The sequence below is a fragment of the Vicia villosa genome, linkage group LG6 (genome assembly GCF_029867415.1).
Source record: "Vicia villosa cultivar HV-30 ecotype Madison, WI linkage group LG6, Vvil1.0, whole genome shotgun sequence".
In the NCBI taxonomy this organism is placed as follows: domain Eukaryota; kingdom Viridiplantae; phylum Streptophyta; class Magnoliopsida; order Fabales; family Fabaceae; genus Vicia; species Vicia villosa.
Window position 1 is genome coordinate 135,477,107 of NC_081185.1, and position 14,745 is coordinate 135,491,851.

The 14,745-nt window shown below is 33.5% G+C and overlaps 1 protein-coding gene across 1 annotated transcript; it reads left to right on the plus strand.

Annotated features, from left to right (window-relative positions):
• The first annotated feature begins 10,194 nt into the window (after positions 1-10,194).
• Positions 10,195-12,353, plus strand: LOC131612468 (tryptophan synthase alpha chain-like). Its single transcript, XM_058884264.1, has 9 exons — positions 10,195-10,392; positions 10,584-10,730; positions 10,855-10,920; positions 11,009-11,117; positions 11,337-11,413; positions 11,513-11,590; positions 11,662-11,739; positions 11,950-12,009; positions 12,121-12,353. Exons 1-9 carry the CDS (start codon positions 10,195-10,197, stop codon positions 12,253-12,255), a joined length of 948 nt encoding a protein of 315 aa, XP_058740247.1. The 3' UTR covers positions 12,256-12,353.
• The last annotated feature ends 2,392 nt before the right edge of the window (positions 12,354-14,745 follow it).

Genomic DNA, 14,745 nt, shown 5'->3' on the forward strand with positions numbered 1-14,745 from the left:
GTCCAAACTTGATTCCAATTCTCCTCCCTACCTAATAAAGTTTCATTAGCATACTGAAAAATTTCCCCCACACTTCTCCTCCACCGAAAAACCCGAAAACTCCCAAATTTCGGACACCTTCCTAACCAAACCAGTTAAACCTTTTACAACAATCACAAACAGAAAAAGGGATAGCGGGACTCCCTGCCTAAGACCCCTTCCCACCTCAAACTCTTTATTGGGACTCCTATTTACCAACATTGACATCCACCTCGAGAAAATCATCGCTTTCATCCAATTTAGCCATAACTCTATGAAACACATCCTCTTCAATATATATTTGAGAAATTTCTAATTGACCTTATCGTATGGCTCTTCGAAATCAGCTTTAAATTAAAAAATACCTTTCTTTGCCTTCGTTGTGTAATCCACCACCTCATTAGCAACAAGAACTATGTCCATTAAATGTCTCCCGGGAACAAACACACTTTAAATCTTAGAAACAATACTACCCAACACTCTTTTCAACCTAGTTGTTAGGAGTTTAGATAAAGCTTTATACAAACAACCAATTTGACATATGGGTCTAAACTCATCAAGCCCTTGAGGATTACTCTTCTTAGGAATTAAAGACAAGAAAGAAGAAGAGATAGATTTAGATAAATGAGGATTACCATGAAAACCCTTGGAAAAAAGTCCTCTTTCATAAAATGCAAACACTACTTGATGAAGAAGAAGTTATAACCATCAAGTCCCGGACTCTACGATCCCTCACACCACCTCCTTAATCTCGAGATCTGAAAACTGAACCTCCAATGAGAGACTATCCACCTGAGACAATATACTGAACGGAACCCCCTGTAACATGGGCCGGTTAAAATTAGATTATGTGAATTCTCATGGAAATTTCTCCTAACTTCCTCCTTAACCTCATCTACCCCCTCCACTACACCATGATCAATATCAATAGATCATATAAAATTACTCTGACACCTCTCCTTCATGATACTGTGAAATTATTTTGTTGTTTTTGTCTCCATCTCTGTCCCACTTTATCCTAGATTTCTAAAGCAGCATATTTTATTTGATATTCATATTCATCCACATCTGCCTCGTAGCTTATAAACAATATTATGAAAGTGACGAGATATAGCAAAGAAAAGTAATCATGGGTTTCCATTTTATAAAAACACATTGTTACTAAATAATTTTAATTACATTTTTTTATATAAGCAAGAAACTTGAATTTTTTTTATAAATAAAAAATGTCATAATAAAAAGCATAATGGGTGCTTAAACCAACGCTTCAACATCGAAATAGTGGAGAAACACCATCAACAAACTACATAAGGCAAACAACTATATTAGCACACCAAATAGACCAATAAATAGGCCTGTTGAAACTATTAAACGTTGAAATCCACTCCCAAACTAAGAATTGAACCATCCCTAAGATATCAAAATTACATAAAATCCCCCGTTTGAACAAAATATTATTCTAACAATTCCAAATAGTCCAACAAAAAGCTAGACCAGACAATCAATTAAAATCAACATTAAGCTAAAATTTCAACTTTCGCTTGAGTTCGTGAAAAATACAATAACACCAAACCTGATTGCATATCCAACTCCACACTAAGACAATTGGAGAATTTCTTCCAATACAAAGGAGTAACAGCAAAAGATAAAAAAAAATTGTCTAAGTCTTCTTCTCCAACAAAACACAGTGGACAGGTTGTATTTTGCAGCCCTTCGATAACATTTCATTTACTCAATTCCATCTGACACAACAAGCTCTTGTGAATTAATCTCCAACCAAATATAAGAATTTTACTCGGAGTCTTTGTTTTCCATAAAGCCGTAACATCACTCTTTAAATCTACCTCCTAAACGTACATGCACTGCACAAATCGGAAATCCGCGAATAACTCGATTTCACCCAAAAACAACATCACTAAGACGCCACCAAAGAAATATGTCTTTCACACTAGTTGCCGAATAATCATCCTGCAACAGAACTCGCAATGCTGCCAAGTTTGAAACAGCACCTCACGTATCTGACTGTTAAGAGTGAATTAATGGTAAATTCATGTGTTAATATAAGTAATTTCTTTTCTAAACTAATGCAAATTGTGATAGATCCATAGGTTTTTAGTAAGAATTGAACTGAATAAGTTTAGTTCATGTTGTAAAGCAAATCGAATCACTTGTGGGTACTATTGATGCAGGTTTGGAGCTGAAAAGGAGCTTTATAAGAACATGAAGAGGAAAGAAAGCTGAAAGTCTCAAAGGCAAAGCAAAAAGAAGAAGTTTTAGCAAGGGCGCGCCGCGGGAGTCCAAGACAGCGCCGCGCCAAACTCACTGTTTTTGACCGCGCCGCGGTAATCCGTTGTCGCGCCGCGGACGCGACGTTTCAGGCCCAAAAATTATAAATAGAAGCCCTAGTCTTCAAGTAAAGGAACTGACTTTTTGTGAGCGAAATTAGGAGAGCATTATGATTCTGAAGCTGAGAACAACAATTGAAGGTGGATTCTTTACCAATTGAAGACATTCCTTTGACGAAGATGAATCCCTCTATTAATTCTTGTGTGTTCTTCATGTCTATGGAGAGCTAAATTCCTCTTGTTGAGTTTAAGGTAGTAGTTAGCCTATGAATATGCAATACCATTGATTAATTCCTATGAACAATTGTTTGAATTTATTATCAATAAGAAACCTTGTTTTTATATTAAATTATCGTGGAGTCTTTGATCGAAAGAAAGGATTCTAACTTTTGCCATAGGTTACTATATTGATTCAGTCCCAATTTGCAGAGATGGAATTGTGATTGAGTTTTCATAATTATCGTTCTTTATTACTATTATCGATATTGATATTCTCAGAGATCGAATCTCATAACGGTAAAAGTTTATCTAATTTGATTTGCAGACATGGAATCATATTTGAGGATAAGTGAAGATAATAATTCAAATGATTGTTCAATTGTGATTTAATTAACAATTTGTATAGGAATAGGTTGATGAACCTTAAAGCTCAACATATCTCTTTAATCGTTAACAAACTTTCAGAATTTGCATTTAAATTATTGTTTAGATTTAATAGCATAAGTTATAACAACAAAACAAATTCAACTACTTTTTTTCACTCAAAATAGCCAACTATAGAACGGCAGTAATATTAAATCAATCCCTGTGGATACGATATATACCGAAAATATTTACCCACAAATACTTTCAACACTGACTACGACAAAATATCAGGATTCCAGTTCCAAATCCCCTCACATCATTGTCTCATGTTGCAGATTTTAATTCCTCCAGCCCATGCATACATGAATAAGTAAGGGAATAACTCATATAACAGTTTCGCTCCTATCCAACAATGCCTCCCAAAATCGAAAATTGTTTCCATCAACAAGCTTGCAAAATCTATAATTTGAAAACTAAGGATCTTGATTTTCTTCCAAAGAATCTCCTACAGAACAAATATCCTTCCAACATAAAGAAACTTTTTTGCCATTGTTCGCCGAATAAGGAATCGACATTGAAATCTTTATATCACCGTACCTGAAAGACAGAAAATCATACCACACAGAGTTTTGCTCGTTTAAAATCCTTCATTTCCATTTGCTAAGAAGTGATAGGTTTATCATCTCGCATTGCTTAACTACAATGCCTCCTTCCTCCTTTGACTTACAAACCTTAGGCCAACTTACCCAATTAATTTTTTTCCTAGACACCACCCCAAAGAAATATTTTTTGCAACATAATGGTTTATTTAATAATCGCCTTAGGAGCCTTATAAGAAAAAGAAGAAGATAAGAAAATTACTCAAAATTGAATTCAAAAGGACCACCCTTCCTTCAATTGGTAAATGCCTATTATGCCAAGTCGCAACCTTACTTCTAATCTTAGAGACAATCGGCCTCCACACCTACCTTCTTTTAGGATTAATTCCAACATGAATACCAAGAAACACAAAGGAATGGGAACCAATGCCCCCAAGCCAAAAAAAAACACTATTGTTAGTAACCTACAATCCATACACTAATTCAAAACCTTTAAGTAACACTTTAATACTCTACAATAAGAGTACAGTGGGTACTCAAATCCATAAGAGAGCTAACTTACAAACTATAAATGCGTGAAAGGGGACTAAAATACCAATCACTTAAAGAGGTTTTATTTCTCTTTCCCCATAAATAATAAACCCACACCTAAGAAGAATGTTTGATGTTGTCTGCAATTGTTGACATGGTTTCTACCTTCTTGTTAAAAAAGATAGAGTTCCTCTCTAGCCAAATATTCCAGCAAGAAGAAATCCAAAATACATGAGAAATTTTTTGAATTTTAGTTCCTATAAAAATGTTGTCGAAAACGAAGAAGTTGCTCATATAATCGTCTATCCAAGACTCTGAAAACGAATTTATCCAAGTGAGTATTGCAATCCAGATATATTTGACAAACTAGTTGGAGATTTTGTAAAAATGTTGTAAATTTTTTAAAACAAAATCAACCTTGCCACTTAAAGATTTTGTCATTTTAAACCTTGTGGAAATCTGACTAGATAAAGGTGTTTTTTTTTTGTTTTTTGTGTTTTTAATTACATTTATACTTATATAGACTTATGAATTTTTATTTTGAAATATTTTGGCTTTTTTTTACTTTAAGACGAAAAAAGGTAAAAGTATCACAATATCACTTGAACCCATGACCTCACTTTCAAAGTTCAAATGTCTTGTATAAGTTAATTATTCTATTCAAATTTTCCATTTAAAAGTATATATTACACAACTATGTAAAATTATCTTAATATATAGGTAAATATTATTCTAAACTAAATTATTTTAAAAGTTAATTAATTTACTGATAAATTAAAAAAACTATATATATATATATATATATATATATATATATATATTATATTTTCAAAAATTATAAATTACCAAAATTAATAAGGCTATAAAGATTTTATTTTATTTTTTTGCCTTTGTGAAAAGTAATAGGCCATGTGGCACAATATGAAGGGTAGGATCGATCTAATGGTCTATAAAGATTGAAAGTTAGGATGACTTTTACATGTTAAAATTAGAGAATCTTGATATAACATCTTCATCTGAATTCTGATCCATAGTATCTTCATCTCTAAAATTTAAAAATCCCTAAATTTAAATATTGTTATATAATTTTCTCAATCATATCTTGTTTCCCTGACAAAAATTCCCTTAACAAAAATATTAAAAAATACATACATAAAATGAGATAAAGAAATATATAATAGCATAATAAAACGTTCCACAATTTTATTTTTAAAGAATTGCACGATAAAAAATTAATATTTTTAGGATGTTAACTTAAAATTAAACATGTTTATAAAAGTCTCTCTAGCATAATATCACTTGAATCCGAAAGTGTTATGTATATTTCGAGTGATATTATGCGAAGGAGGAAGTTTCATATGAGACATGTTTGATTTTAAACAACATCTTTAAAATTATACAATATTCAAAATAATCGCTCGTGTTTTTCATCTAAAGTACACATCGATTGTTCTAGTTTGGACTTCATCCTACACGACCTATGTAAGCTCTAAGACCATAAATATTATGGATGTTATCGACAATGTTCAGCGGGAAACTTCTTAAAAAACGAACCTTATTTATTTGGAAGTCGGGGATTTGAGATCGAGGAAAAGAAAATCAAGGAAAGAGATTATTTTAGAAGAAGATTTATCTTTTCTTAGAAGAAAAAAATATTAACTTAGCTACACGTACATAAGACAAAGTTTACTTTTTATCATATTGTTTTAAAATGTTGATATGTCTTTGATATAATATGAATTTCATTCTTTTCACCTACTTTTAAAAGTTCAATTTTGAATTAAAGAAAAACAAGAATTTAACATTCTTCATCTTCTTCCATCATTTGGGTTCATCTTCACTGAAAAATAAAAAGATTCAAGGAAATTTCTTTGGCCACCTCCCAACCTTCTAGTCCACCTCTGGTGAAAAACCCAAACTACCCCTGACTTCGGAAATGTATTTTCGAAATGCAAGAAAAAGGTGTTTTCGGAGATGCATCTCCGAAAGCGCCTTTTTTTAAAAAAAATTTGACTTATTTCGGAAATGCATTTCCGAAAACAGCATTTCGGAAGTTCATTTCCGAAATATTGCGCGTTTTGCAGATTAAGCAAAACAGCCCCCCTCCTGCCAAATCATTTACCCTAAACCAATATCAAACTTAACTCCTCTGAGATTTTCTGCAAACCCACTTCCAATGCTGCATCAAAGGCTCCAATCACCTTGCTATACTACATTCAAAAGCCCTCCAATCACTCAATTTGTAAGTTTTATATTTGTTAGATCCATATTTCAAATGCATGTTATGGTTGTTTTCAATTGCATAAATGATATAGGGGTAGGTTGTTAGTAGTATTTAGGTTGTTTAGAAGCATTATGGGTTGTTTTGAAGTTTGATTTTGGGGTCTGCCATTGGAGGTTGCAGAGAAGTTCTGCGCAGGGGTGTTTTGGAAGTTCATTTCCGAAAACACCTCCATCCCAGTTTCGGAAATGAACTTCCGAATTGTATCAGAAGTGCAATTTTTTTGGTTTTTTCTTTTGTCTCGCATATTAATCGATTTCAATTGTTTACAGGAACATGTCAGGCAACCAACCAACACGCATCAGACAGGGTAGAGAGACCCAGACTGCTTCGGCTAGACGCGAGCGGGCGGCGGGGCAGCTGGCGTCGACACAGGGATGGGGGCAGGGCCGGGGACGACGTGTGCGAGTTCCCGTGGACGTGGGAGAGGGTACCTCTTCATCTGGATCTAGGAGTCGGCTGGCTCGGGTATCTTCTTCCCGCCAGCGAGAGGAGGAGGAGCAGGAGGAGGAGGTGGCAGTGCCATACCACGAGCCGGAGGGGGTACCGGATGTTGACCCTCCATCCGGGGAGGAGGATGAGCAGGAGGACAGCTACCCGGGAGGGCCCTTTGACACTTCCGTGCTGATATCCTACCGCGATCACGTCGCTCGGCGTATCTGAGAGGGAGAGGTATTTTTTTTAATTTAACCGTTTATAATTTAGACGTTTACTCGATATTTTCTTAACGGTCTATTTAACATATGCTTTTATTTGTTTTTTTTTGTAACAGGAGAGAGATCCTTTGAAAATGGTGAACCATGCCCGAAAGATTTTCAGTCTGTTTAAACCGACTGCCGAGTGGTTTAACGACGCGGTGCGAGGTTCAGGGCTTAGCGGGCTCTGCATGACGGGGTACACCACCATCAGCCACGGCATGCAGGGGGCTTTTGTGGAGCACTGGCACAAGGAGACGTCTTCTTTCCACTTGCCGGTTGGGGAGATGACGATCACCTTGCATGACGTGCAGTGTCTTCTCCACCTGCCGATCAGGGGTCCGCTGTTGGCCCACACCCGGATCCAGAGGGTCGAAGCCAGTCAGTGGATGGCGCTCTATTTGGGCATGGAGCCCGAAGCTGCTGACTATGAGTGCATCACGACATCTGGGCCTCATATCCGGTTCACCACACTGAGTTGCTATTTCGAGCACCACCTGGACGCGGCAGCCGAGGCTGAGGAGGCGGGTGATGATCTATTCACACAGTATCATCGCGGCTGCACTCTCCGGTGCTGGTACATGCATGTGGTAGGCGCTGCATGCTTTGTGGACAAGAGTGCAAGGTACGTCGACGTGTCCTACCTCCGCTACTTCATGGACCTGGATACCGTTCACCAGTGGAACTGGGGGGCAGCTACTCTGGCATACCTCTACCAGAAGCTGAATGAGGTCTCCAACTGGAGGACGAGGCAGTTGGTCGGATCCTGCACACTACTTACGGTACATTTCATTTTAATTGTTTCGTATTTATTTATGTTTCGTATTTATTTATAATACATTATCGTGTTTCTGTTTCAGAGCTGAATCATCTCCTACTTCTCCCGCATCCACGGCTTCCACATCGATCCTGTGTACGTTGACGCCATGCCCAGGGCCGCCAGATACGTTCTCCAGAGGGGGAACAATGCGGTGGGACCATACCGTGGATACCTGGACCGCACGATGCACAACGACGTCACCTGGAGGTCGTTCAGCGACTACGCTCAGGTTGTCCCCTTTGACAACACTGCTTTATATTCAGGCTGGTTGGCATGCGGGACCGGCATCATGGTCCGGTATCTCCCTGAGTGGTGCATGCGTCAGTTCGGATTCGTGCAGCAGATACCCAGGTCACCCTTTGAGGCTGCTCCCGACACCGTGACCCGAGTGCAGCTCACTGCCATATGGGAGGACTGGCAGCATCATGTGGTACCGGAGGAGTACCATCGCATGCGGGTCACCCAGGACTGGCACAGTGTGGAGGGGTACGTCACATGGTTCTATCGGGTGTCACATCTTCTGGTGACACCCGACGCTCCCGGCGCTCCTAGGCCAGCACACGAGGAGATCCTGGAGAACCAGCAGGCTGAGGATGACCACGCCATTGATCTCCTGCCGATCTGCCAACGGATAGAGATGCTTGGGCGGGACGCGTTGGATCGAGGTGTCGTTCATCAGGGCGGTCCAGAGGCACTCGCCGTGATGGAGATGATCGTCACTGATGCGGGCCGTGCGGCGGCATACAGGCGGCAGAGGAGGGTCCAGGGTGAGAGGGTTAGGCACACCCAGTAGTGGTCGGGTTTATTTATTTTTTGTTTTCGGATTGTATCTTTAGCACACTATTTTTTTTTTTGATTTGGATCGGCTTGTATATATTACTTTTTTATCATATTAGTTTTTCTGTTTATATTTCATTTATTTTATTTCCCGGTTTCCTTTAATTAAAAATACGAGACTGTTAAGAAAAACATAAAAAAAAACACAGTTTCTGCATAATTCGGAAGTTCATTTCCGAAACCCCCCAAAATCTGAACAAAGGTGTTTTCGGAAGTTCATCTCCGAAAACACCCCCATGAGGTGTTTTCGGAGATGCACTTCCGAATTGTGGAATTTTTTTTTTAAAAAAAGTGCTTCTGAAATTCATTTCCGAAGCAGGAGTAATTTGAATTTTTCGCTGGAGGTGACCCCCATAGGAAGGTGGCTAAAGAAATTTTCAAGATTCAATCCACTTATCATACTTACAAGTTACAACAACAATCAGCATCTCCATCTCTAAAATTTAAAACCTCTAAATTTAAATATCGTTATATGATTTCCCCAATTGCATCTTATTTCTTTAAAAAAAATCCCCTAAATAAAATGTTAAAAAAATATATGCGTAAAATCAGATAAAAATATATAATAGTATAAAATATTGTACAATTTTATTTATAAAAAATTATGCAATAAAAAAATGTAATTTTAAAAATGTAAACTTAATTAAGCATGTTTATAATAAAAGTCTCTCGCACAATATCACTCAAATCCGAAAGAATTATATATATTTTGAATGATATTATGCGAATGAGTGAGTCTCATATGAGACATATTTTATTTTAAACAAACATTTTTAAAATTATGTGATATTAAAATAATCTCTCATGTTTTTCATCTAAAATGTTATTATTTTTAATTGATAATGGAGTCAATTGTTATTTTTAGTACACAACGATTTAATTTTGTTAAAACAGTATTATTACTAAATACAATTTTATAAATTTCAATTTAGAAAATAATTGATGTGAAATATTAATATTAAATACAATGTTATAAATTTTAATTTAGAAAATAGTTTATGTGAAATATTAATACTAAATAAAATTTATAAATTTTGACCTTTTCTTTTTTGGCTATAGGATCCAATTAATTTAGAGTACACAATTCTAATAGATGAACGTAACCAAAAAAATTCTAATAAGGAAAAGTTTATGTGAGTTAGTTCAATTCATTCGGACTACACCATTATTATTAAATTAAAATATCTAAGTATATTTTATTATTATTTTTATTCTTATAATATTTTCTTTTTAGAAAAATTAATATTAGGGGAGGAAAAACCATTGAATTGTAACCATCCTTACATTGTACATAGACAATTCGTTCCATTAATGGAGAAATTCATTCAAATTTGAATATGAAAAATAAGGAAAAAAATAAAGAAAAAAAATTAATATTTCAAACATGAGATTCATTCTCCATCATTACTAAACCCTATTTAATCACCTATGAAGTTAACCTGTGTACAATTCCTGTGTAGAATTAAGAAGAAAATTGGTTATTATGGCTATTGCACTGAAATCATCATGCTTCTTGCAATTGAAAAAAGCTGAAACCGGTTTCAATAATCTCAGTTTTTCCTCTAACAATGTTTCAGTAATGTCAGTTAAAAGATTCACTTCGGTTTCTGCTACTGCTAACAGGACTATTGAAGCAGTTAGCATCTCTGAAACATTCAAAAGCCTCAAGAAACAAGGCAAAGTGAGTTTGTATTTATTATGTTTTGCATGTTTATAATGGATTAGTAACTATTGTATGAGTATGAAACATTGATATTATCGATGTTTGTCGTGTATCGGACACCAGACACATTTTTAATATAATAGGTCAGTGTTACATATATTTGTAATGTTTTGAAATGATTATTTTTTAAGAAGCTTATTTGTGTGAAGGTGGCATTGATCCCATACATCACAGCTGGTGATCCTGATCTTTCAACCACAGCAGAAGCATTGAAAGTTCTTGATTCATGTGGATCTGACATTATTGAACTCGGTGTTCCATACTCCGATCCTTTAGCAGATGGTCCTGTTATCCAGGTTTCTTTCTTTCTTTCTTCTTGTTATTTCAAAACTCGGAAATAGATTCTATCAGGTATATTATTGTGAGTATATTTATCATTGTTTGATTGATTCTCAAACCGATGTGTCTTTCTGACTTCAGGCTGCTTCTACAAGATCTTTAGCAAGAGGAACCGATTTTGATTCGATTATCTCTATGTTGAAGGAGGTACTACACTTTGTTTGGCAGGATATTAATTTTCGTCTAGTTAAAATAAAACTGATTTTTGTGACATTCTGAATGGTTGGTTTTTCAGGTCGTTCCAGAATTATCTACTCCAATTGCATTGTTTACTTATTACAATCCAATTCTGAAACGCGGTACTGAGAGATTTATGTCCATTGTAAAAGACACTGGCATTCATGGTGAGACTCAATTGAAGTAATGATATATAGTCAGAGCCGTCTTTGATAACGTGCAAGGCAGTCTATTGCACAGGGTTTAGAATTTGACACGCTTAAACTGTGGCTAAAAAATGCCTCATAAGACGGCTCTGAGTATAATATGCATTAAATATTAATACTATTTCATTGTGCTTCACTACTTAAGTGATGATATTGTTTTGTTTTTGATATGTTATGCAGGACTTGTAGTCCCGGATGTTCCTCTGGAGGAGACCGAAACTTTAAGGAAAGAAGCTAAGAAGAATGGAATTGAACTGGTTTGCAAGCTGCCTTTGAAATTTTGTTCTATTTTGTTTCTGGATTTCGAACGAATGATTATTATGATTTGGCACATTTGATTGTTTGATGTCATGAAGGTACTCCTCACAACGCCTACCACTCCAACAAACCGAATGGAGGCCATTGCTGATGTTGCAGAAGGATTTGTCTATCTTGTAAGAGCTTCTATCAGTTATGCTAAATTCGGTTGTTTTTCTGTATTTTGTATTAACCTTTTTTTTATTAGGTGAGTTCTTTGGGGGTCACTGGAACTCGAGCATCAATTAGTGGTAAAGTTCAGGCTCTTTTGAAAGAAATCAAAGAGGTTTGTCTCTTTACAGTTCATTCATAAAAGCAATTTGGATTGAATGTTGTTACGGAGTTACTGCATTCATGAGATAAAAGTCGTTAGATGAAGATTAAATAAAAAAATATTCATCTGACGAAAACTTTGAATCTCATGATAATAGTTTGCAGTAACTAAATTTAATTCGAAAATTTTAATGCTTACTCTAACGGTTTTCTTGAAATAAAGGCAACACGTAAGCCTGTGGCAGTTGGCTTCGGGATATCAACAGCCGAGCAAGTGAAGCAGGTAATACGTTTTTTTAATAGTTAGGATTCGAACTCTAGACCTTATTGTTAAACTCAGACAAGTGTTGACGCATTGAGATATCTAATATTTTGAAAGAATAATTTGTTTCAGGTGGCGGGATGGGGTGCTGATGGTGTGATTGTTGGAAGTGCTATGGTGAAGTTGCTTGGTGATGCCAAAACTCCTCAAGAGGGATTGAAAGAACTGGAAAATTTCACTCTCTCCTTAAGATCAGCACTTGATTGAAATTATGTCTGGAAGATCAAAGACTTCTAGTATTGGTGTCTTCATAGATAATGGATTGAATAAAGATTTTCTTTTAAGAAATTATGCAAATGTGATGTAATAGGGTCAAGTTTTTATTCACTTTCAATTATGACAGGTTATTTTCGTTATTGAAATAAATGTTCTACTTTAGGTTTATCAACTTTCTCTGCTGAGCTGTGCCAATTGATTCCTGTTATGATTTCATATACTTAGCATTGCTGCTTGTTGTTTTATGATTGATTGTTTTCTTGAAAAAAAAAATTGAGATTGGTTAATTGAATACTCTTCTTGTTCAATCATTTAGATCAGTATCTTTGATAAATTTGAGCTAGAGTTTTTCTACAAAAACTAGAGTGATACCCGTGCGTCCGCACGGGTACCCGTTGTGGCCGTGTTATTTTGTTCAATATAAATATTATTGCAGAGATAAATGTCGTAAAAACAGATGTGTAAAAGATAGAAATTTCTTTTCAATAGATTGGGCCAAAGTTTGGAATATTTTGATCAATAAACATCATTTTCCTTTTAATATTCAATATTTCGATCAATAATTTCATGTTTTTGTTAATATTAAATATTTTGATCAGTAATTCATGTTCTTGTTAATATTGAATATTTTATTCAGTAACTTTATGTTTCAGTCAATATTCAATATTTTGATCAGTAACTTCATGTTCCCGCTAATATTCATTATTGGTAATAAATTATTTTTATTAATTTTTAATGATAATAATTTTTAATGATAATTTGATTCACTCAATTTTTGGTGATACAACATCAATATAATTAGAGTACTAAATATATTTGTAACATATTTATTTTATACCAATTAAGATATTGGTAAGTAATTGATATGATTTTAATGTATTTATTCTATAACAATTAAATTATTCCCAACGTAATGATTTTAACGTATGGGTCGTTAAAAAGACTTTTATATCTTACAAAATTAGATAATTTTAAGTAAATCATACAAAAGTACAATATTTTCTCAAATTTTTTTTTTTTTAGGTAAATCATACAATAGTGTAAAAATAGTATAATTTTGTAAGATATAAAAGTACAATATTTTCTCAAATCTAATAATTTAAAAATACATATTGTAAGTACTAAAAGAATAAGAAATCAAAAGTTGCAATCACATGCATTAAATCATAAATTAAAAGTTGCAATCAATCAATCAATGATTACTAAAGATAATTATGATATTTAACTTTTTTATAGGTAAATGTTTATGTCTTTTCATTCTAAACTCTTTATTTACCTAAAAAATGTACTTTTTTTTTTATTCTTTGATTCTATTTTCTTATATATTTCAAAATTATGTATATATTTTTAATTTGTAATATTTTATTATATTCTATCTTTATTTTTTTTTGTTTTGTTCGACCTTACAATAAATAAATATCAATAATATTTTAAAAAACTAACTTTATAAATTTTATATATATATATATATATTTATTGATAAACTTAATTTTTTTAATTTGACCTAACTAAAATATTCTTTAGTTCTATGAATTAATGTACAATATTATGTTATTTATATATTATAATATCTATAATTGTTATAATTACTAAGATTTAATATAAATATCACTCAAACATAAAATCAATTAATCAATTAAATTTATTTATTAAAATTTGCAATAATATACCAATTATTTCAATATCAAGAAAATAGGTGTGCTGCTTCATTATTTCACCAAACCGTTCTTTAAAATCACCTTCAAATCGACCATAATGTTTGGACTATTATGGATAAGAAGTTAAAAATTGCAATCACATTAAATCAAAATAATAAATCAAAAGTTGCAATCAGATTAAATCAAACATTAAATTTGCAATCAATTAAAGATGATTATGATATTTAATTTTTTTTATAGGTAAATGATTTATGTCTTTTCATTTCAAAACTTTTATTTACCTAAAAAAATATATTGTTTTTTTTTCTTTATTCTTTGATTCTATTTTCTTATATATTTCAAAATTATGTATACATTTTTAATTTGTAATATTTTATTATATTATATCTTTATTCTTTGTTTTGTTCGACCTTACAATAAATAAATATCAATAATATTTTATAAAACTAACTTTATATATATTGATAAACTTAATTTCTTAATTTGACCTAACTAAAATATTCTTTAGTTCTATGAATTAATATAAAATATTATCTTATTTACATATTATAATATCTACCATTTCAATAATTACTAAGATTTAATATAAATATCACTCAAACATAAAATCAATGAATCAATCTATGAGATTTATTTATTAACATTTGCACTTAAAATATAAAAAATTAAAGTTCATTCTATGAATTAATATAAAATATCATGTTATTTACATATTATCTACCATTTCGACAAAACTTGCGCAAGCATAACCCAGTAATTTCAAACAGATTCTCCCTGGTATATTGACACCAACCAACTTGATTTCTACTTCTACTGCTCAAAC